The sequence below is a fragment of the Trachemys scripta genome, unplaced genomic scaffold, assembly GCF_013100865.1.
Source record: "Trachemys scripta elegans isolate TJP31775 unplaced genomic scaffold, CAS_Tse_1.0 scaffold_30, whole genome shotgun sequence".
Classification (NCBI taxonomy): Eukaryota; Metazoa; Chordata; order Testudines; family Emydidae; genus Trachemys; species Trachemys scripta.
This window is the reverse complement of record NW_023260516.1, coordinates 1,022,182-1,046,589: the sequence shown is the minus strand read 5'-3', so window position 1 is coordinate 1,046,589 and position 24,408 is coordinate 1,022,182. Positions and strand designations below refer to the sequence as shown.

At 55.0% G+C, this 24,408-nt stretch overlaps 1 protein-coding gene across 7 annotated transcripts in view; it reads right to left on the bottom strand.

Annotated features, from left to right (window-relative positions):
* The window catches only part of LOC117870507 (immunoglobulin superfamily member 1-like), a 307,321-nt gene that overhangs the window by 15,287 nt on the left and 267,626 nt on the right, over window positions 1-24,408 (bottom strand). For 5 of the 7 annotated variants that reach the window (XM_034757694.1, XM_034757695.1, XM_034757696.1 and 2 more), the window contains 3 exons: window positions 21,519-21,803; window positions 20,131-20,421; window positions 19,171-19,455 (listed from right to left, as the gene is read on the bottom strand). In XM_034757694.1, coding sequence (XP_034613585.1) covers window positions 19,171-19,455; window positions 20,131-20,421; window positions 21,519-21,803 — 861 coding nt within the window. Of the gene's footprint in view, window positions 1-17,660; window positions 18,060-18,156; window positions 18,279-19,170; window positions 19,456-20,130; window positions 20,422-21,518; window positions 21,804-24,408 lie in introns of those variants that run through there. The other 2 variants (XM_034757699.1, XM_034757697.1) reach the window with 2 other exon arrangements.

The window sequence follows — 24,408 nt, the reverse complement described above, 5'->3', positions numbered from 1 at the left end:
GTACTCCTGTTCTTTTTGCGGATACAGACTAACACGGCCGCTACTCTGAAACCTATGAAAACTCTGTAACCGGAGGAAGTCTAACCTTATACAAAGTAGAACATGAAGATGAAGGGCTATATGAAATCTGTCTCATACTTACCTTTCAAACTAAATTGGGAGATAAGAAATATATATTGAATATGACTTTTGAACTTAAGGTTCACAGCCCAATAATTGATTATGACTATGACAACACCATTGATGATGTATTGATTTGTCCAGTAACAAACCCCAGGCCAGCCAGTGGTCTCACCACAACACCCATATTTTGTGTATTAATCAATCAAGTTCAATTTATGCATTTTCCTGTGGTGTTAAACTTATCCAACTGGCATTTAGGGGGAATTTGAATATTGCAAACATACCAAAGTAGCTTCCTTTTTCTCAGTACTCCTTGTGGATAAGCTTGTAACCTATCAGCAACAAGTTCGAGATGTATCAATGTTGGGGGTAGATAACAAAACAAAATCATATACCTCCAGGCAAAAATGTAGCTTAAACCCACTGGGAGTTCTGGGGTCCATTTCAGGACTATTTGGTTCAGGGATGTCAATGTGGAATCGTATAGATGTTTGGAAAATTCATAAGCACATAAATTATACGTTACAAGAGGAGGCTAATCAAGTGATGAATCCAATGTTGCAAGGCATAAAAGGGCTATCACAAGAGGAACGTTTTACTATTTATAACATGCATGACATAGCATGACTATTCAATGACACTCTGTGATGCAACAGGGAGCAGGGCAGATTTGACCTGGGAATGTTGCAGGGGAATTACATTGGGGATGGGGGACTTCCCTTGAAGGAAGATACCTGAGCTGTAACCTGAGCCAGGAGGGGGGGGTTGGGAGAAGTGACACCTTCTGGATGGGAGACTGGACAAAGGAGAGGAAGAGCTGGGGAGGGGGGAAGAGAGATGCTGGAGGAGTTTTTTGGTTTCAGTTTTGTGCTGGGTGGTGGAATGCAGGGAACCCCAAAGCTGAGGTCTAAGCTCCCTGCCCCCCAGAAGGACTTGACAGAGAGGTCCTGGTTGTACCTACAAGCTCTGTTTTAGACTGCGTTCCTATTGTCCAATAAACATTCCGTTTTACTGGCTGGCTGAGAGTCACGGTGAATCCCAGGAAGAGGAGTGCAGGGCCCTGACTCCCCCACACTCTGTGACACATTCAATCCAAAAATAATTGCTCAGAATAATGATGGGCAAAAGGACCAATCATTAGGAAAGGAAATTATATGCTCCGCGTATGGGGACTATGTTATTAATACCATCACTGAGGCATTACAATCCCTAGAATTGGGAAGGATCCCCAATTTAATCAAAGATGAACAATTATTAAATTGGTATTGCCCTAAATGTTTTGAAAGGTATTGCCAGAAGGGGCGAGAGCTGTATGTTTAAATGCATGTCCACATGTATCCATTGGACCTATGAGACAAAAGGCGTCTGTGACACCACATCCCAACCGAGACAGTTGTTTATCTTCTCAAAATTGTGTTGCAGCCCGATCCTTGTATGTGTCGTCCACAGTCTCTTTACCCGTGTTTGACCCAGACAAGTATGTGTATACGTGGTTGGCTGCAGTACAGTCCATAGGTCACCTCGAAGACGGCATCTACAAGGAACATGTCGATGTGCCTCCCTTGGTAGTCTCTCACACTGCAACCCAAACATGGAAAGTTCTGCAGATGGTCTGTGGCTTTATAAAAAGGGCCTCAGTACATCTGCAGATGTATGTGTTTGAGGCAAATACTGTCTTGTGTGGACTGCAGGGAGAGCTCCAGAATCAATCATCGTTAGAGTGTAGGTGTGACGAAGTGGGGGATTTTCTTGTTTTTTCCTTGTTTTTCCAATGGGTTGCATGCGGAGGGGGTGGGACTCAGTTTCCCTGGTTGTTACTGGTTTAACGAGGTGAGGGGAGAGGGAGTTTGTTGTTACAGAGGACTGGAGAGGGAACTTGGGACCCCAGCCAATGGCCTGGAGGATGGATACCCCAGCGACTGGTGACCTGACGACCCGGAGACCCAACTCAAGAGTCGCAGCTGGTTCTGGCCAGCGGGAGGACAATGGGCTGTGAAGAGAGGACCCCAGTGACCTAATCATCCGGTTCCAGTCAGAGGGAGCCAGAGGACAGAAGAGAGAAGAGGAGGCCCAGGCGACCCTGTTTACCTGGATAGAAGACAATGGACAGAGGCGGGGCCTGGGGCCGGTGATATCAGATGCCCAGCTGGGAAGCAGGGGGGCTCTGAGCTGGAGAGGGGGAGCAGGCAGAGCCCACCTGGATGCAGGGGAGACTGAGATGTGCTGTGCTGAGGGAGACCAGGCCTGAGGCCCTGAGAGTTTCCTGTGCTGTGCTCAGATGCTCAATAAACCCTCCTGTTTTACGCTGGCTGAGAGTCACTCCGGGCTAGAGAACAGGGTTGCATCAACCCCTTCGGGGGTGGAGGCCCGGGGGTCCAGAGTGGGGGACTCCCTGAGGGAGACCACGGCGGAGGCAGACATGCTAAGACTCAGAGAGGTGCAGCTCCAGGAGATGGAGGGGCCTGACCCCGAGAGAGAGTGGACCCCCAAGATGTGCTGTCTCACTGAAAGGGGCACCCCCCCACGGACCGCACGGGGCCAAGAGTGGGCACCATCTGTGAGTCCGTGACAGTCTGGTTCAACTCACCAGATGGACGACTCCTACGGAGAGAGTGACCTAGGCGGGAAATGGTCAATTTTGCATAGTAACCACCCAGGCTTCTTGGAGTGTCAAGTCACAGATCCAAACTTCTGTTTTACTCCTACGCAGTTTACCTCAATTGGAAATCAAGTGATTTCCCCTGTTCCTGCCTTTGAAAACACAACTATTGTTGACTCTGATCCCTCCTATCAGGATTTAACTATCCTATATACCCCAACATTTTTGGGATGTATTCCCCCTCTAGGATTACAATTAAAATAATTGGTATCCCAAAAGGAAACCCACCTTATCCAAATAACAAATGATGTGGATAAGGCTAAACAAGCAATTGTCCAGTTATTAGATGGGGAAGGCCAAGAAGTAGATTCTCCCTGGGAGGAAATTGGATTGAAAGGATGGATTATCATCCAAGGTATTGCAACTGGAATTGTTTTAATCACTTTAGGATGTATACAATGTAAAATCAATAAGTTACAAAAACAAACACCTCTGATACAACCAACTAATTATGCCTCCATAATGCCTACGTTGGAGATATATCAAGAAATAGAGCCTGTTCCCACACCTGAAATACCTGTTCCTTGGTCAGTGTGGTTCTGTAGCAATCACCCCATCAAAGGGGGGATTTGTAGCCCATAGAATTATTTTGCTAGTTATAATATCCTATTAATGCAGCCAGCCATATTAATTAATACGTTTCTTTTCCTGAAATGAATCCATTTTATTCTTATATTTTATTAGTTTTAATTTCTTAGAATATAGGATGTGTTGAGGGCCGGCGGTCGCCTAGGGTGCTACAATTTGGGGGGCGGCGACCGCGGCGGTATTTCGGTGGCGAGACCTTCCACCGCCTCTGTGGGGGGTGGCATTTCGGGGCGCGACCTTCTGACGCCTAGGGCGGCAGAAAAGCTGGCGGCGCTCCTGGTGTTGAGACATGTTTTCAAATAATACGTTTTGCTGAAATGCTGAAATGCAAGAAGCCTACCGGCCTGTAGGATCCGGTAAGAGTTGCTATATAGCAAAAAGTAGAATTCGTTATAAATATGTCAGCATAAAAGTTGGCAACCTTTGGGTAGATAAGAATGGTCCCTGAACTTTGGGGAACCAAGGGGAGGAACTATCCAGATCACATCACAGGTTTATCCGGCTCCTACAACCGGTTGGTAACTGCAGGGTACACCACAACTCAAGGTCATCAAGAGAGCCTAGGTTGGCAGTTTTGGAGTGAGATAATTCTTAGGCCTTGGCTACACTTGCAGCTGTACAGAGCTGTGAGGTAAACCTGTCTTCGTACAGCTGAGTAGGGAAAGCGCTGCAGTCTGTCCACACTGACAGCTGCCAGCGCAGTGGTGTGGCCACACTTGTAACATTTGCAGCTGTGTTGGGAGCGGTGCATTATGGGCAGCTATCCCAGCATTCATGTGGCTGTAACGTGCTTTTCAAAATGGTGGGGTGGGGTGGATTGTGACAGGGAGTGTGGGGGGGAGAGAGAGTGCTTTTTGGGCCTGAATTACATAGCTCAGGATGCTATAAAATACCCTGTAAGGGTTGGGTAGGTAGTTAGTCTTTTAGGGGTTAATCTTTTAGAATAGTTTTAGGGAATAGTTTTCGGGATAAGTTTTGCTCTTCTAAGGTCTATCTATCACTAGAAGAGGTTTTGGAATTAATTGATAAACTTAACATTAACAAGTCACCGGGACCAGATGGCATTCACCCAAGAGTACTGAAAGAACTCAAATGTGAAGTTGCGGAACTATTAACTAAGGTTTGTAACCTGTCCTTTAAATCGGCTTCTGTATCCAATGACTGGAAGTTAGCTAATGTAACGCCGATATTTAAAAAGGGCTCTAGAGGTGATCCCGGCAATTACAGACCGGTAAGTCTAACGTCGGTACCGGGCAAATTAGTTGAAACAATTGTAAAGAATAAAATTGTCAGACACATAGAAAAACATAAACTGTTGAGCAATAGTCAACATGGTTCCTGTAAAGGGAAATTGTGTTTTACTAATCTATTAGAGTTCTTTGAAGGGGTCAACAAACATGTGGACAAGGGGGATCCAGTGGACATAGTGTACTTAGATTTCTAGAAAGCCTTTGACAAGGTCCCTCACCAAGGCTCTTACGTAAATTAAGCTGTCATGGGATAAAAGGGAAGGTCCTTTCATGGATTGAGAACTGGTTAAAGGACCGGGAACAAAGGGTAGAAATTAATGGTAAATTCTCAGAATGGAGAGGGGTAACTAGTGGTGTTCCCCAAGGGTCAGGCCTAGGACCAATCCTATTCAACTTATTCATAAATGATCTGGAGAAAGGGGTAAACGGTGAAGTGGCAAAGTTTGCAGATGATACTAAACTGCTCAAGATAGTTAAGACCAAAGCAGACTGTGACGAACTTCAAAAAGATCTCACAAAACTGAGTGATTGGTCAACAAAATGGCAAATGAAATTTAATGTGGATAAATGTAAAGTAATGCACATTGGAAAAAATAACCCCAACTATACATACAATATGATGCGGGCTAATTTAGCTACAACAAGTCAGGAAAAAGATCTTGGAGTCATCGTAGATAGTTCTCTGAAGATGTCCATGCAGTGTGCAGAGGCGGTCAAAAAAGCAAACAGGATGTTAGGAATCATTAGAAAGGGGATAGAGAATAAGACTGAGAATATATTATTGCCCTTATATAAATCGATGGTACACCCTCATCTCGAATACTGCGTACAGATGTGGTCTCCTCATCTCAAAAAAGATATACTGGCACTAGAAAAGGTTCAGAAAAGGGCAACTAAAATGATTAGGGGTTTGGGATGGGTCCCATATGAGGAGAGATTAAAGAGGCTAGGACTCTTCAGCTTGGAAAAGAGGAGACTAAGGGGGGATATGATAGAGGTCTATAAAATCATGAGTGATGTGGAGAAAGTGGATAGGGAAAAGTTATTTACTTATTCTCATAATACAAGAACTAGGGGTCATCAAATGAAATTAATAGGCAGCAGGTTTAAAAGAAATAAAAGGAAGTTCTTCTTCATGCAGCGCACAGTCAACTTGTGGAACTCCTTACCTGAGGAGGTTGTGAAGGCTAGGGACTATAACAGCGTTTAAAAGAGAACTGGATAAATTCCTGGTGGTTAAGTCCATTAATGGCTATTAGCCAGGATGGGTAAGGACTGGTGTCCCTAGCCTCTGTTTGTCAGAGGATGGAGATGGACGGCAGGAGGGAGATCACTTGATCATTGCCTGTTAGGTCCACTCCCTCTGGGGCATCTGGCATTGGCCACTGTCGGTAGACAGGATACTGGGCTAGATGGACCTTTGGTCTGACCCGGTATGGCCTTTCTTATGTTCTTATGTACCCTATCTTCTATCATTCTATCAGCTCAATTTATGCAGTATAGTAACTACTCAACATGCTTAACCAATGGGGAAGCCAGCACCATCGCGTAACCGGGCATGCCAGGAGTGAGGCTGGTCCTTCACCTCCTATTACCGGGCTCCCAAGGAAGGGTGTGAGTATGTTAGGTTAAGGTACTGCGACAGACCCAGACCAGTGGGGTACAGGAGTCTGGTAGAGGGCAAATATACTGGTCACTGGATGAGTAGTTTTCTGTTCCCTGAGTGACCAGAGCAGGGGCTGCACTAGAGTAATCAGGAACCTGCTAGAACCAGTTAAGGCAGGCAGGCTAATTAGGACACCTGGAGCCAATTAAGAAGAAGCTGCTAGAATCAATTAAGGCAGGCTAATCAGGGCCCCTGGGTTTTAAAAGGAGCTCACTTCAGTTTGTGGTGCAAGTGTGAGGAGCTGGGAGCAAGAGGCGCAAGGAGCTGAGAGTGAGAGGGTGTGCTGCTGGAGGACTGAGGAGCACAAGCGTTATCAGACACCAGGAGGAAGGTCCTGTGGTGAGACTAAGGAAGGTGTTTGGAGGAGGCCATGGGGAAGTAGCCCAAGGAGCTGTAGCTGTCATGAAGCTGTTACAGGAGGCACTATAGACAGCTGCAGTCCACAGGGCCCTGGGCTGGAACCCGGAGTAGAGGGCGGGCCCGGAGTAGAGGTTCCCCCCAAACCTCCCAATTGACCTGGATTGTGGGTTCTTCCAGAGGGGAAGGTCCCTGGGCTGTTCCCCAACCCACATGGTGAATCTCTGAGGCAAGAAAATCCTCCAATAAGCGCAGGACCCACCAAGATAGAGGAGGAACTTTATCACAGTACTTATAATAGAAATGTTACCACTGGGAGTTTTGGAATTCTTTTACTGTTTTGCAGTTATAAGTTTCATTGCATTCCTTGTTTTTATGTTAATGGCAATAAAGATTTTATCAATTTGGCATTGTCCTCAGTGTATGCGTTCTTGCCAAGCACCTCGAGAGTCCTCTCCCGATATAGAACTCTCTGGGTTCTTAAACTCTGTAGTCTGAATTGGACAAGAACCTATAAATCTCTGGTCAGATGCGATCAGTGGCGAGCCATAAAAATTCACCCATCAAACACAGGTCAACAAGAAGGAGAGCAGAATGGTGATTTAATTATGTTACCTGCTGACAGTTTGGAAACTTGTAGCAAGAAGAAAAAGATTCCTAAGCTTGTGTGTGGCACTAACACCTCCTTATCTTTACTGGAAATACCTCTTGACTTTGCTTTGAAAAGATCCAGCGTGAATAGCTCTGAGAAGGCTTCAGATGGAATGAAAATTGTTAGGGAAGTTGAGCAGCCCTATAACCAAGTGGCGGTGCTTAACCAGTTTGTTGGGGGGACAAGGTTGTTGAGAAAGGAATGTCGCCATTCTGATTCTGTAAGCGAGCAGTCCGTGCTTCAGGGCAGATTTGGTTACTGGTGTGTCAGAGCAGAACAGTTTTATGGCTGAATGCTTAAGGATGCAGAGGAGAGCAAGCAAACTCTCACTCTCGGACTCTTTGGATTTGTGTGCTATCTCCTTAAGACAGTGTCTAGCCTTGAAATTGGTAGCAGCTGAGAATCTAAACGCTCGTGCCTGTGTTGATGCAAATTACCTGATTGATTGGGAGAAGAAAGACATTCCAGACCTGAAAAAACTAAGTCTTCTCGGTTTGGCTGGTTTGGTTTGCCTTAGTGTGCAAAGGAACCCCAGTCTTGGGCTGTAACTGCCCTGCTCTGAGCAATTTGTCCTGATTGGTACACTCAGTTGTGTCCCACCAAGGACAGCATCGTTACAATGGTTAACGAGGTCACGAACAAAGGCTGTTTACTCCCGGCCAGGCCACAACATATGTCTGAACGGTGTCTTGGGTTTGGGGGGCCTCATAGCAAGGCCCAACTGTGACGGGTTGGATCACAGAACCCGCCGTGGGAGCTGCCACCTGATGTGCCCATACTACTTCTACCCCTGCCTTCCCTGCCAGCTCGGGACTCCAGCACCCTGTCTTGCTGAGCCAGACACTCCCGTCTGCTCCAACAAAGACCCAGGGTCTGAATTACTTGCCCCAAAGCTGCAGGTTTACCTGAAAACCGCTCAAAGAAGTGTTCCTGTCTTTAACACTCAGATGCCCAACTCCCAATGGGGTCTAAACCCAAATAAATCCGTTTTACCCTGCAGAAAGCTGATGCAGAGTAAACTCATAAACTATTTGCCCTCTGTAACACTGATGAAGAGATATGCACAGCTGTTTGCTCCCCCAGGTATTAATACATACTCTGAGTTAATTAATAAGTAAAAAGTGATTTTATTAAATACCGAAAGTAGGATTTAAGTGGTTCCAAGTAGTAACAGACAGAACAAAGTAAGTCATCAAGCAAAATAAAATAAAATGCACAAATCTATGTCCAATAAAACTGAATACAGATAATCTCACCCTCAGAGATGCTTCAGTAAGTTTTTTCTCAGACTGGACACCTTCCAGACCTGGGCACAATTCTTTCCCCTGGTACAGCTCTTGTTCCAGCTCAGGTGGTAGCTAGGGGATTCTTCATGATGGCTCCTCCCCTTGTTCTGTTCTACCCCTTTATATATCTTTTGCATAAGGCGGGAATCCTTTGTCCCTCTCTGGGTTCCCACTCCCTCCTTCTCACTGGAAAAGCACCAGGTTAAAGATAGATTCCAGTTCAGGTGACATGATCACATGTCACTGCAAGACTTCATTGCCCACCTGCCAGCACACACAGATACAGGAAGACTTAGAGGTAAACACAGCCATCTGAAGACAATGGTCCTGGTTAATGGGAGTTATCAAGATTCCAAACCACCATTAATGGCCCACACTTTGCATAATTACAATAGGCCCTCAGAGTTCTATTTCATATTTCTAGTTTCAGATACAAGAGTGATACATTTATACAAATAGGATGATCACACTCAGTAGATTATAAGCTTTGTAATGATACCTTCCAAGAGACCTTTTGCATGAAGCATATTCCAGTTACATTATATTCACTCATCAGCATATTTTTATAAAACCATATAGACATTTGCTACCTGCCGCCAACTAACAACCACGGATGGCCCAGCCCCCCAGGAAGCCGGCCGGGTGTGACTGGCCGGACAGCCAAGGACTGAGGAGGGGCGGGAGGCCGGGGTTCGCCCGGGAAGCTGAGCAAAGAGGGAGCCGAGGGACAGAGCAGGGGCCCAGGGGGTTACCGCTTGGCTGGACCCGGCTATAACGTTCTTCTCTCTGGGCAAACCCGGAACTTTCTGTGCTGGGTGCAGTGGCCTCCTAGCCCCTCCTGTGTGCCCATGCAGTGGGGTGCCCTGCAGAGGCTGGAGTAGGGGTGTGTTGCTCCCCAAGATTGTACCAGGCTCCCTCGGGATCGGCCTCAGTGGCACTCTCTGAACATCGCTCGTGACGGGAAGCCGGGGGGAAGCCGGCCCAGGGGTCCAGCCTAAGGAGGCAGGGGAGCCGCGGGGTTTGCCCTGAAGGAAGAGTGAGACCCCCAGGGGGTCTGGCACATTGACGAGGGCTCCCAGAGGCTGCTCCAAAGCTGGGACCATAACCCCGATCCGGTGGATCTATGACAGTCCCCTTTGCTGGGCTCAGGGCTCAGGGCAGAGCCTGGCTCTGAGTGTCCCATTGACATATAGCCACTCTGTGGGGCTGGCTGGGTGTGAGGCTGGGAGTGGAGACGCTGAGCCGGGCCCCTCACCTGCTACCACCAGCTCCATGTGGTCGCTGGGCTCCGACCAGGTGTGGGGATCCAAGTCGGGGGATAACAGCAAGTGTTGCTGCCTCCGTCTGCCCGGCTCAATTTGGGGATGGGAAATTTGACCCCAGTCGAGTCCCCGCCCCGCACTGCTGCATTCCCGGCCCCAGCCTTGTAGAGATCAAACTCCAGACCCCGGTGCTGACCCCGACAACGGACGGTCGCGGCTCCCCCTAGGGTGACCCCCCCCCCGCTGGGGTGAGGGAGATGGAGGCTTTGGGGGAGCTGAGCTCTGCAGTGGGAGGGAGACAGACCCCGGCACAGCCACTGTGCCCCGTCCCCAGCATGGAGTATCAGCAATGGGCAGAGACAAGGTCAGGGTCTCCCTTGGGATCCAGAGCTGAGATATCCCCCCTACTCCCAACCTTCACTGGTTGGGCTGGACATCCCATCTGCTGGGCACCAGGGCACACGGAGAATTCCCTGGGGGTCTGGCTGGGGGTGGGGCTGGGAGCCGAGATGCCAGACTGGGCCTCTCACCTGCTACAATGATCTGCACAGGCTCACTGAGGTCTGAGTAGACAGCTTCTCCTGTTCTGTGGCTATAACGACAGGTGTAGTTTCCGCTCTGTTCCCGTCTGGCGCTGGTGATGGGAAATTCAGCCTCAGAGCCAGCAGGGTCTGTGTAAGTCAGATAGTTCCCATCTCCAGCCTTGTAGAAGAGGAACCTCATGCCCAGGTGCTGATGCCGACCCTGGATGGTGATATTTCCCCCCACGGGGATCACCCCACCGGGGCTGACGGAGATGGAGGGTTTGGGGAGGGATCCCTCTGGATTCACAAACAAACAGGCAGTAAGGGGGGTGACACAAACCGTGTCTGTCTGACTCAATCCTCTGCCCATCTGTCGCTCCAGCGTTCTACCCTGGGATGCAGGCCCCGCGGATCACAACCAGGGAGAGACACAGGAGGGGGAAAGGAGATTTCCAGTCTGGGATTCTTTCAGTTCTCCAGCGTCAATTCAGCCCTGTCCCCAGGGCCGTCCCTACCCATACGCAAAGTACACAGCTGCATAGGGCACCAGGAAATTTGAGGCACCACATTTCCAGGTGCCCTGCGCAGCTGCGTATTGCTCCAGCCCCTGCTCCGGCTCTTCCCCATGCCCCCCACCACTCTCTGCCCCAGCTCCACCTCTTCCTGCCCCTTCTCCGTCCCAGCCCTGCCTCCACTCCCCTGAGCACTGCAGCTGGGCCGGCCTTCACTCACCAGCCTCGAAGTGCAGCAGACTGGCCCCAGCCGCGCCGCCGGTGAGTGCTGGGAGGTTGCATAGAATACCTAGGGACGGCCCTGCCTGCCCCCACTGTAGTCAAGGGTGACTCCGAATTGACCCCAAGGAGCTGTGATCAGAACCTGTCCCTGCCCACAATGCACTTAGGGGTGACTCTGTATTGATCCCGGAGGGGCTGAGATCAGAACCCAGCTCTGGCCCCTCTGCAGTCAGGAGTGACTCCGGATTGACCCAGAAGAGCTGAGATCAGAACCCAGCCCTGCCCCCATTTCAGTCAGGCAGTGAATTGGGATCTACTCTTTGCTGTTCCTGGTCCAATTCGGGTCATTTGAAAAAGCAGCTCCCAGGACAGGCCCCCAAGAAAACATGTTTACAAGATCCCCCAGTCGTTCTAGCAGGTTCCCATCCCTGTAATGAGTGGGTGAGGTCACAATCCCCACTTCTGGATTTGGGAGGGAGCATGTGTCTGACAGGATCAACTCTGTGGGGGACTGGCACCCCTCACCTCCCACCCACATCCCTTGTCCTTGATGCAGAAATTCCCCCAGCTGCCCCATTCCCTACAGATATTCACATCCCAACACCCCGGCCAGCCAGCAGCCTGGAGAGGAGACATCTTGTTAGAGATCAGATCCCAGAGCGACTGGATCCTATACCCTGGGCTCCGGGTACCCCACTTCCCATTGGCACACACCCTGGTCTCATATCCCCCCTGTGGCACGCTCCCTGGCTGTCTCCAGTACTCACCGAGGAGGAGAACGATGAGAGCAGATGCCATGATGGGGCAGTGGGGGCCCCCAATGCTGCCACCAACATCCTGGTGCCGAGCTCCACCCAGCCTGAGGCCTGAGTGCGAGCAGAATGAGGAACTGCGCCGGGGGCTGCAGCCTCAGGAAGCCCGTGATGCACTCGGCCCCTTTCTTCCCCATCAGATGGTTTCTCTGCAATCTCGAGCCCAGATCTACCATGGTCAGAGCAAAGCCAGCTCCCTGCAACGCCCAGCAAACCACATCCCCTCCTGCAGCTGCCTGGTTCCCACATCACCTTCCAGCCCCCACATGGGAGCTGCCCAGTTCAGGGACCAGCTGCGAATGGGGCAATCTCAGGAGGCATCAAGAGGTGCCCAGGCTCAGGCTGCCCTGACCTTTTCCAACAGTCCCGTCTAGCCTCCCTGGAGCAGCAGCTCAGAGCAGAGGAGGACACCTCGCACACACACAGTGCCCCCCATGGAGCAACCCTCTCCCATGGAGCCGGGCAGAGATTCCTTCCTGACAGAGACGGGACGGGGGGGCTGGGAGGGGTTGTGGTTTCCAGCTCCTGTGAGGGGGTGATGTAGGGGTAAATTTAGATCTTGAGTTGTTAAAGGAGCAGTCGATAAATCTGCGAAAGGGGAAGTCTGCCCAGAGCCGGCGCTCGCCTCCTGTTTCTGCTACTGCCAGTGAAACTCTGTGTAAACCTTATGCCCGGCACCTACCCTGTTATATACCCCAGCTATGGGAGGGGAATGGGGTCCAATGATTTGGGGGGAGGGGCTGGAAGCCAGGACTCCTGGGTTCTCTCCCTGGCTCTGGTTGGGGGGTGGGGTCAGGTGCTTAGAGAAAAGGACACAGATTAGAGCCAGCCTCCTAGAGGTGAAAGGCCCCGTGTACCTTCCCCAGTCCATCCCCAGTAGGGTGATCAGACGTCCCGATTTTATCAGGACTGTCCCAATATTTGCTTGTTTGTCCCGCATCCTGTTCAGTCAGGACGCGGGACCAACAAGCAATTTTGCCCTCCGCTCCGGCCCACAGGCAGAGCCCGGAGGGGCTCGCGCTTCCCCACCCCGCCTCCGCCCTCTCCTTCCCCCATTGGATCCCTCCCCAAATCCCCACCCTGGCCCTGCCTCTTCCCCAAGCACGCCGCATTCCTCCTCCCTCCCAGGCTTGTGCTGATCAGCTGTATGGCGGCACAAGCGCTGGAGGGAGGTGGGTGACACCAGCATGTGTGGTGCGGCCGCGAAGAAGGTAGGGCCAGGGCGGGGATTTGGGGAGGACAAAATTGCTTGTTTGTCCAGTGTCCCGAGCCGCATGAAGGTGGGAGAGGCTGCAGGGCGCCCGGCCGGACCGCCAGTGCTGAGCCCAGACCCCGCGCCTGAGGAGCAAAGCTGCCGCCCACCGGCCCCCTCCCCTGGGGCGGATGGCGGCCCCCGTTCCTCGAGGGCTCCCGTGTCCCCCGGCCCCTTTGCCCAGCTGTTGCGCATGCCGTGCCCTGCCCCGAACTCCCCGGGGCCGCAGCACAGGGACGGGCCGCGGGCGGGTCGGCGCTACAGGCCGTTCTTGTACGTGGGGACAGACTCACCCCACGCGCAGGGCAACTTGGTGAAATGCTGGTGTCTGAGTGGGCGGGATTGCACCAGCTGGGCACCTTCCCCCACCGGGGGGGTGAAGACGAGGTGAGCGGGTGCGGGGGGGGGGGCCCGGGGCTTTTTTTTTTTTTTTGTGCTGCGGGGCCCCCCTGCCCCCCAATATTTCACCTTTGTCATCTGGTCACCCTATCCCCGGGGCAGTGGGTCTGCGCAGCTCAGGGCCCTGGGCAGAGCTTCCCTCTCTGACCCCAGGATGCTGCAAAAGGGACATGGGAGGGGGGAGCCGACCAGCCCCCCAGAAAGGGGAAGGGAGAAGATCACAGGGACAGAGCTCGAGAGAAATTGGCCCCCCCGGCAGATGCCCCAGCTCTGGCTCCCCAGCTCATTTGCCCTTCACCCCCCACCCCCAATGTTCACGCATTGGGCCCCTCAGCCCCCCGTTCTGCCCCAGCCCCTGCCCCCTCACGGCCCCCCACTAGCCATGGCCGCCATCTCCCATTGCTCCCCAAGGGAAGGAAGCCCCTGTTGCCCTCAGTTAACATGGCTGCCCCCTCACCCCCTGCAGTGCTTGCGGGGGGGCCATGCTGCCCCTGGCTAAGATGGCCGACACCTTAGCCTGGGGGGTGGATAAGCTTCCCCCCTCCCCCGTACTGGCGCGGTGGGTTGATAGCTGCATGGGAATGAGCCCTCCGGCTTCTGTGACCCTAACCTGACCCCCAGCCCGTGCCCCCCCAACTCCCTCCCTTGATCCCACCCTGTGGCCATGGGAGGGGTCGTTGCCTCCCCCCACACTCGTCCTCCCGGCAGGAGCTGCCCCATTTCAACAATCCTGCCCCCTCCCTCGCTTTTCTGTGTGTGGGGAGCTACATGGGAAAGACCCCCCCACCCTGCTCCCCCCCACGCTCCTCCCCCCATCAGCCCGTCTCTTCCAAAGCCCCCATCTCCCGCCCGGCCTGTCCCCATCAGTGAGGGAGGCTGAGGGGACATGGGGGTGTGGGGGCCATTATAGGACAGGCAGCATGTGGGGCAGGGGGAGGAAGGGAAGAAGGATGTGGGGGGAGGAGAAGGGGGCTGAGACTGAGGGGGCAGGCATTGAGGGGGTCTGGGGAAGGACAGTGACAGAGGAGGGGGGATTTGAGGTCCCCCGTCTGTGTTTCAGACTGAACTTGCCCCATGGCCACGGGGGCGCCCCCAACCCCTCCCCTCACCCCACCCAGCTCCGCAGGGGTTTTGGCAGGAAACAATCCAGCCCCCCACTCCCAGCTCAGACTCACTGCAGGTCGGGGGGCCACATGGCAAAGTATGGGGAGCAGAGAAGAGGGGTCAGGAAAGGGTAGTGGGGTGCTGGAAAGGTGGGTGGGGCAGGATTATCTAGGGGTGATGGGAGGGGAAGGGGTGGTGTGAGGGCTATTATGGGGCAGGGAATGTGGGGCAGAAGGTGCTGTAGGGTGCTGTGAATGGCAGGAGACTGAGAGGAAAGGAAGTGGATGACCCAGGACTGAGGGGACAGGAATGCGGGGGGCAGTGAGAGGGTAACCTGCTAAGGCATAGAAATCGCAGCTCCCTCCTGGGGGGCACCATCAGCCCCTCCCCCTCACCCCCCCCCAAACAATCGTGCTCCCCTGCTCTGAACTTCTGGGCACAGCCTGTCTGCCCTCAAACTCCTGTACCCCATCCGGCCCCTGTCCCCTCAGCCCCCCACCCAACACCTTCAATGTACTTCTCCCAAACTCCCGGCTCCCCACAGCCAGCTCCCCCCCAAACACCCACCATAGGGGGGTGGGCAGAAGCGCTGGCAGCTAAATCACTCTGTGCCCTGTTGTGTTCATGGAGACGCAATAAAAGGCCCAAGATGCGAACACACCCCAGGCCCTGCCCCACACTGAACAGGGTTAAACACAGGCCGGGGGTGGGGTTCAGAGCCTGCAGCCTGCTCAGCCCCACAGCAAACCCCCCATTGACCCCTGGGACCGGCTGTTACAGACCCAGCAGAGCAGGAACCGGGGGAGCCGTGGCAGGCGCCGTGTGAAACGAGGGGTTTGTTCCAGCCCCGGCTCCGTTCGCTGGAGTGAGTCTCTAGCCGGAAAATCCCCCGGGTTTGGGCGTCTCCCCGCTGGCCCCGGAGACGCTAGCGACTGTCCTGGGGGGGCAGAGGAGCCAGCGGAGCTGGGCTGGAGCCGGCGTCACCGCGGCTGCTGTTAAAGTCTGACACAGTTTCCTCCCGGGTCGGGGGTTCAGCCGGGGGAGGGGCGATGGCATCGGGGTCCCTCTCTCCGGCCGCTCTGCTCAGGACATCTCCACGGATCAGCGTCCGGATGGCCCGGGGGGCCCAGGAGATGGGGGGGGGGGGGGGCAGCCGTGACGGTGAAGCAAGTCTCTTTCTTTAAGGCCCCAAAGGGTGGTGGGCGGCACAGCCCGTCCCCGCAATATTTTATCTATCAATGAGGCCTTGTTTCCAATACCCCAATTTTAGGTCACGGATATCTGCTCCCCCATTTCTCCCATGTCCCGGGCAGGCCCCAGCCTGGCCCATGGGTTCTGTCCAGCGACCACTCGGGTTGGACTAATCCCGTCTTTCTGTCTCGCCAACTTTCCCCCAACGTTCATTCATCCAGATTCTCGTGACGCTGCCTGAACTTCTCACTCACCTTCGTCAGCTGAACCCCCCACGAGGGGATATTTGACGGCTCCGGTATCACAGCCGCTCCCTGCGGTAGGGAGATTTGGGGGCAGGGGAGAAGGAAGCTCTGGTGGTTTGTACAATAGAAATACAGGGCGAGGGAGGTCTAGGGAGAAAGGTGGGAGAGAAAAGTGGCTGGGTACCCCACTGCAGAGAGAGGAGGGGGACAGACACCTGGGGGGCAGTATGTGCCAGGGCCAGATGCAGCGCCCCACACACAGGGGCCAAAGGCTCTGTATCGGGGCACTGGGGGGTGTGCGAATCTGTGGGATGGGGTGGGGGCCAAACACACCCTGCCCAGTGCGGCCCTGGATGGACGGGGGACGATGTAACTGGAATTTGATGTAAACGTAACTGGAATATGCTTTATGCAAGAGGTCTCTTGTAAGGTATCATTACAAAGCTTATGATCTACTGAGTGTGTTCATCCCATTTGTTTGCATGTATTATTTCTATGTCTGGAGTTAGGCGAATAAGATATAAACTTGTATTACTGATGTCAACATGTTAAGTGGAAGCCGTTACGGGTGCTTCAGAATCAATGTGAACTGTGAATGGGTTTGTTTACCTGCAGGCCTTCCTATGTACCTGTCTTCAGGCTACTAGGCCAGGGGTTGGCAACCTTTCAGAAGCGGTGTGCTGAGTCTTCATTTATTCACTCTAATTTAAGGTTTCACATGCCAGTAATACATTTTAATGTTTTTAGAAGGTCTCTTTCTATAAGTCTATAATACATAACTAAACCATTGTTGTGTGTAAAGTAAATAAGGTTTTTAACAATGTTTAAGAAGCTTCATTTAAACTTAAATTAAAATGCAGAGCCCCCCAGACCGGTGGTCAGGACCCAGGCAGTGTGAGTGCCACTGAAAATTAGTTTGTGTGCTGCCTTTGGCACGTGTGCCATAGGTTGCCTACTCCTGTTCTAGGCTATGAAGAAGGAGGTCTTACAGTGAGATGTGATCATGTCACCTGAACTGGAATCCATCTTAAACCTGGTGCTTTTCCATTTAGAGAGAGGGGTGGGAACCCAGAGAGAGACAAAGGATTCCCGACTTGGGCCAAAGCTATAAAAGGGAGTGGAACAGAACAAAGGGGGCTGCCAGTCATAAGGAATCCCCTAGTTACCACCTGCGTTGGAATTAACAAGGACTGTACCAGGGAAAGGATTGGGCCCAGACTAGGAAGGAGTCTAGTCTGTGAAAGAAGCTTTTTGGAACATCTCTGCAGTGAGATTTACCTGTAATCAGTTTCTTAATATATTAGGCTTAGACATGCAAGTTTTGTTTTATTATACTTGGTAACTTACTTCATTCTGTCTGTTATTACTTGAAACAACCTAAATCCTACTTTTTATACTTAATAAAATCACTTAATTTTGTTTATTAATTAACCCAGAGTAAGTGATTAATCCCTGGGGGAGCAAACAGCTGTGCATATCTCTCTATCAGTGTTATAGACAATTTATGAGTTTACCCTATATAAGCTTTATACAGAGTTAAATGGATTTATATGGGGTTTGGATCCCATTGGGAACTGGGTGTCTGGGTGCTGAAGACAGGAGCACTTCTTAAGCTGTTTTCAGTTAAGTCTGCAGCTTTGGGGGCATGGTTCAGACCCTGGGTCTGTGTTGCAGCAGACATAGCGTGTCCGGCTCAACAGGGCAGGTTTCTGGAGGCCCAAACTGGCAGGGAAAATGGGCTCAGAGGTCATCTCAGCACATCAGGTAACAGTCCCAAGGGGGTCTCTGTGACCGAACCCGTCACACCGCTGTCAGGTCGGGAGCTGTTTGGTGGGGGGATTCTCCGAGGCAGGGGTGTTTGGAGGCAGGGGGTTTGTGCCGGCGTCTCACCAACCCACGGGGAATCCACTTGTCCCCCGGGGAGATTTTCTTCCCTGCACGGCCGGATCCAGGCTCTGGGGGCTCAGAGAGACAGCGGGTTAGGGGGGCCCGTGTCACCCTGGGCCCAGCCCCTGGGGGGAGCAAGGGGCACAGAAGGGGGGGTCTCCTCACCTAGGGCGCCCCCCTTGGGCGGCTGTAATAGGCCTCAGCCAGGATCAGCCCCAGGACGAGGAGGACCGCGGTACCCAGCACCAGGCGGGCGATGTTGGCGTGGGTGAAATCTGGGGGGGCTGCTGTGGGGAGAAGGGAAGAGTCACTCGGCAGCTTGGATGGGGAGATCAGCAGCTGGCAGTGCCCCGGAGCGAAGCCCCCAACCCTCCGGCAGATCTGGCCCAGCCCCCCTCTGGGGGTCTCCCAGGCACCGCGGCTCTGGGGCCTCTTCGGGGCTGTACCCCCTCAGGGGAGGCTGCGTCCTGCGCCCCTGGGGTCTGAACCTCAGCTTCCCCGGTGAAGGGGGCTCCCATGTGGATGAACTGCCCCTGAGACACCCAGCACCCCAGCACCAGGCCAGGGGATGGGGACAATCAGAGACTCAGGGTCTTAGCCCCCCAGAACAGGGAACCACCCCAGCTCCCTGACCCCATAGGACCCCTCTGTTCACCCCCCCAGGTACCTCTGCCACGGCCTGTCTGCTGTGCAGTGAGCTCAAACCCGGGGTATCTCGGCTGCTGCCAAACATAGACAGGCAGCGTTCGCTGGGGGAGGCTAGTACGTCATCTGCTGCGCCCGACACTCAGGCGGTGCCCAGGGCCCTAGGGGGCTGCCCCTCCCGCTGATGTCTGGCCCCACCCACCCAGAGTCAGTGCCCCCATCCCCCACAGCCAGCCCCAGACCTGGGAACCACAACCACGGATCATGGGATTAAATAGCGACTCTTGGTTCCTACGCACAAGGGGCAGCGTTAAAGTTGCCTCCCTGCCCCGAGTCACCAGGGGCTGCTGCTCCCCCCTGGCTGGGGAACCCGAATGACTCCATCCCCGCTCCCCAGCCGGGCGTCCCCTCTGCGGGGTCAGGGCTCAGGAAAGAGTCCGGCTCTGAGCGTCCCATTGGCGCCGAGCCCCTATGAGGGTCTGGCTGGGGGTGGGGGTGGGGCTGGGAACAGGGACGCCGAGCCGGGCCCCTCACCTCTCACCACCAGCTCCATGGGGTCGCTGGGGTACGACACGGCGAACGGCTCCGATCTGCTGTGATAGGAGCAGCTGTAGCTCCCACCATCCTCCCGGCTCACATTGCTGATGGGAAACACAGCCTCAAACCCGTCCGAATCCACAGGTGGGAAATGGTGTTGCTCTTTATTCAGCATGAACCGCATGCCCCGGTGCTGCCCCTGACACCGGACAGTCACAGCTCCCCCCAAGGAGACCCCCCCGCTGGGGCTCAGGGAGATGTTGGGTTTCGGGTAGCTGGGCTCTGCAGTGGGAAGCAGACAGGCCATGAGTCCTGGGGCCCGTCCTCACCACGTGGCCTCAGTGGTGGGTCAGACCCGGCGGCCCTGGGGACGGGCTCCCGGATGCCTTTCCACAGGGGCCAGAACTTCCTCTGAGCCCTGGTCTAACAGCATGAGACACAGAGCAACCCCAGCCCCTGGGGGCCCAGAGCTCTGCTCCCTAGCAGGAGACAGGCCAGTCCAGGCTCCATGCACTCCCTGGCTTCTCTGCTGGGAGGGCTGGGAGCCAGGGCTCTTGGATTCTATCCCTGGCTCTGGTGGGGGGGGTGTCTAGTGGTTAGAGTAGGGGGGCTGGGAGCCAGGACTCCTGGGTTCTGTGCACAGCACCACCACTGACTTGTAGGGGACTGTGCAAGTCTCTACTATACACTGAGGTTTATAACCTTCAGCTCCGCCCATCATCCCGTAACTGATGTGTTGTCTGGGAAAGGCCCCCCCGGTCTGCAGCTCCCCCATCCCCCTTCCTCTGCCCCAAATCTCCACTGTCTGCTTCTCCCCACTAGTGGGGAACCTCCCCGGCCGGGCATCCCCTCTGCTGAGCCCAAGCCTGGCTCTGAGTGTCCGATTGGTGCAGAGACCCCCCGAGGTTCTGGCTGGGTGTGGGGCTGGGAGCGGGGACGCCAAGCCAGGCTCCTCACCTGCTACCACCAGCTTCACAGAGTCGCTGGGCTCTGAGGAGACGAAGGGCTCTGATTGGGGCCGGTAGCTGCAGCTGTAGCTCCCTCCATGCTGCCGGCCCACGGTGGGGATGTGGAACTCGGCCCTGTCCCCAGCAGGGTCCATGTGTCGCTGCGGGTTCAGGTCTCCAGCCTTGTGCAGGAAGAACCTCACGTCCCGGCGCTGCCCCTGACACCGGATGGTGACGTTTGCCCCTGGGGCAGTGACCCCAGTGGGGCTCAGAGCGATGGAGGGTCTGAGTAAGCTGGGATCTGGGCACAGGAGACAGGCTGTGAGAGCCAGACCCGGGCACCCACCCAGCCCCGGCCTCCCCAACCAGCCCCAGCCCTGGGTAGATCCACAGACCCCCAGGCAGAGATTCTCTCCCAGATCCCAGAGTTCCCCCCCCCTCAGAATCCCAGCCCTGCGAGCTGGGCTCCCAGCCCCACAGACACCGAGCTGCAGCTGCCTAGTTCTTGGGTCCTCATCTGCCCGTGTGTGGCCCCTGCCTCATTTACTGCATCTGCCCCGCCTGAGCACAGAGCGACTTATGGGCTGGTCTCTGGCGCGCAGCACCACAGGGCCCGAGCTCCACACAGGAAGGGAGTCAGCCCCCTGGGAGGCAGAGAGGGGTCTTTATCCCCATTCTACACAGAGGGAAACTGAGGCACAGACAGATTCACTTTCCTTAGTGAGCTCCCAGGGGCCGGGACTGTCTCTTCACTCTGTGTTTATGCAGCTCCTGGCACAAAGGGGCCCTGATCATGGTGGGGGCCCTACATGCTCCCCCAACACAAGGGATCCAGCGCTATTGAGGCCAGCGTTTGCAGAGGTCTCCACTAACTGTGGGAGTCTCGGTTTGTGGGAGCTCGGCCTGAGATCCCCCAAGATTGAGGCCCCTCACTATGAAGGACACTTTTGAAAACTGCGACGTGCTCCCATCACACACTGTCTGTGGCTGCGCCAGGAGCTGGCCCAGATCTCCTGGGTCTCAGCCCAACGCCGTGTCCACCAAGCCACCGCTTCTCCTGCAGCCCTGCCTCATTCAGCTCCGGCTTGGGGCACTGCCTGGGGCGGGCGCTGGAGAACAGAGGGGATGGGATCATGGGATTAAATAGCGACTCTCAGTTCCTACGCACAAGGGGCAGCGTTAAAGTTGCCTCCCTGCCCCGAGTCTCCAGGGGCTGCTGCTCCCCCCTGGCTGGGGAACCCCCAGTGAGTCTGTCCCCGCTCCCCGGCCGGGCGTCCTCTATGTGGGGTCAGGGCTCATGGCAGAGCCTGGCTCTGAGCATCCCATTGGCACAGAGCACCCGTGAGGGTCTGGCTGGGGGTGGGGCTGGGAACGGGGACGCCGAGTCAGGCCCCTCACCTCTCACCACCAGCTCCACAGGGTCGCTGGGGTACGACACGTTGAACGGCTCCAATCGGCTGTGATAGGAGCAGTTGTAACTCCCGCTGTCCTCCCGGCTCACATTGCTGATGGGAAACACAGCCTCAAACTCGTCCGTATCCACAGGTGGGAAATGGCGTCGCTCTTTATTCAGCACGAACTGCATGCCCCGATGCTGCCCCCGACACCAGACGCTCACGACTCCCCCCAGGGAGACCCCCCCGCTGGGTCTCAGGGAGATGCTGGGTTTGGGGTAGCTGGGCTCTGCAGTGGGAAGCAGACAGGCCGTGAGACGCAGGCCCCGTCACTCTGTCCTGGGGCCCGTCCTCATCATGCAGCCACAGTAGTGAGTCAGACTCGGGGGCCCTGGGGACGGGCTCCTGGCAGGTGACAGGCCAGTCCAGGGTCCAGGGTCCATTCACTGCCTGACTTTTCTGCTGGGAGGGCTGGGAGCCAGGACTCCTGGGTTCTCTCCCTGGCTCTAGGAGGGGAGTGGGATCTAGTGGGGAGAGCAGGGAGGATGGGGGCTAGGACTCCTGGGTTCTGTGCACAGCACCACTCCTGACTTGTAGGGGACTGTGCAAGTCTCTACTATACACCGAGGTTTAAAACCTTCAGCTCCACCCATCACCCCGTAAGTGATGTGTTGCCTGGGATAGCCCCCGCCCCCCGCTCTGCAGCTCCCCCTGGGAGCAGGGATCCCCCCTTCCTCTGCCCCAAATCTCCAGTGGCTGCTTCTCCCCCCTGGCTGGGGAACCTCCCAGTGACTCTGTCCCCACTGCCCAGCCTGGCTCTGAGCATCCCATCAGTGCAGAAATCCCTAGAGGATCTGGCTGGGTGTGGGGCTGGGAGCCGGGACACTGGGCCACACCCCTCCCTCACCTGCTACAATGATCTCGCTGGGGTCGCTGGGCTACGACCTACAATTCTGTTCCATTATGGAGTGATAGTCCCCCCCTCCCCGCCCCAGGCCACACCTAAGGCCAGCCAGGGAGCCTGACCAGTGGGCCCCCACAGCTCTGCCCCCCACCCCGGGGTTGGAAATAGAGTCTGTGACCGGTAGGAGTCGCACAAGACCTTGGGCATTGGGAACGGGGGGCTGTGAGTGCAGGGGAGGGAGCTTTCAGGGGTGGATCTGGGGGTGGGGGTGGGGGTGGATCTGGCAGCTTCTCCCCCACGGCGGCACTGACAGTGAACGTTTCAGTTACCCTGAGGTGATTTATATCCCATGGATGGGCCCTGTTAGCGTTTGTATGAGCTGAAATAAATCCACGTGCTGTCCCTGCCCTCCACCGATCCTCACAGCCTGGGGGGGCAGGACATTGAACCAGGGACGGTTCCCGTCTGCTTCGTCAGACCCCGGGAGCCAGATTCGGCTCCTAGTTACTCCATGGAACGGGGAGGCTGGGCACAGAAGAATGGGGCCGGGTCTGAGCTCACAGAGGAAGTTTGGGTTGAATTTTGGGGACGGTTCAGGGCTCAGTTCCTCTTTTCCCCATCCCATGCATCCCCTCCCCCATCCTTGATGTTACCGTCCTCCCCACAGACTGATACTCACCTCCCCACACCCCGCTGTGCCCGGACAGCCAGGAGCCTGGAGAGGAGACGGCTCATTAGTGACCAGATCCCAGAGCAACTGGATCCTACACCCTTGTCCCAGATCCCCCTCCCCATGGACACACGCCCTGGTCTCACATTCCCCGCCCCCTTGGACACACACCCTGGTCTCACATTCCCCTCCCCAAAGGACACACACTCTAGCTGTCTCCAATACTCACCGAGGAGGAGGAGGACGGTGAGAGCAGACGCCATGATGGGGCAGTGGGGGACCCCTCAGCGCTGCCACCAACACCCCAGTGCCCAGCTCCACCAAGTCTGAGGCCCGAGTCCAAGCGGAATGAGGAACTGCACTGGGGGCTGCAGCCCCAGGAAGCCCGTGATGCACTCGGCCCCTTTCTTCAGATGGTTTCTCTGCAATCTCCAGGCCAAATCTACCACGGTCAGCGCTAAGCCAGATCCCTGCAACGCTCAGAAAACCACATCCTTTCCTGCAGCTGCCTGGTTCCCCCCTCCCTCCCCAATAACCTCCCAGCCCCACATGGGAGCTGCCCAGTCCGGAGACCAGCTGGGAATTGGGGAATCTCAGGAGGCATCAAGAGGTGACAAGGCTGCCCGTCTAGCCTCCCTGGAGCAGCCGCTCAGAGCAGAGGAGGGCTCCCCCCCACACACAGTGCCCCCCACAAAGCGATCCTCTCCCATGGAGCGGGGCAGAGGTTCCTTCCTGACCCAGCTGGGCCCAACGCCCACCCTGGAGTATGAGAGTGGAGGGACCTGGCCAACCTCCTTCCGAGGTAGTTTCACTGCAGATACTGTTCTTAGCGCAGTGGTGTGAGAGAGAGAGGAGACAGAGGGGTGGGGGGTGGTTTCTGGCCCCTTTGAGGTGAGGAGGGAGGGCGGGATACATTTAGATCCTAATTTCCTAAAGGAGCAGCCAAACAATCCGTGAAAAGGGGAACTGTGTCCAGAGCCCGCGTTCGCTTCCTGTTTCTGTTACTGCCAGTGAAGCTCAGCATAAACCTAACTCCCCAGTAGGGTGACCAGACAGCAAGTGTGAAAAATTGGGACAGGGAGTGGGGGGTAATAGGTTTCTATACAAGAAAAAGACCCAAAATCGGGACTGTCCCTATAAAATAGGGACATCTGGTCACCCTACTCCCCGGCAGCAACCCTGTAATATATCCTGGTTCTTGGAGGGGACTGGGGTGTAGTGGTTAGAGCAGGAGGGTCCACTGCCCCCTCCCCCCCAGAGCAATCCCATCTCCCCTAGGTGTGACACACATTCCCGGAGCAGGGACAGGGGGTCACTGGT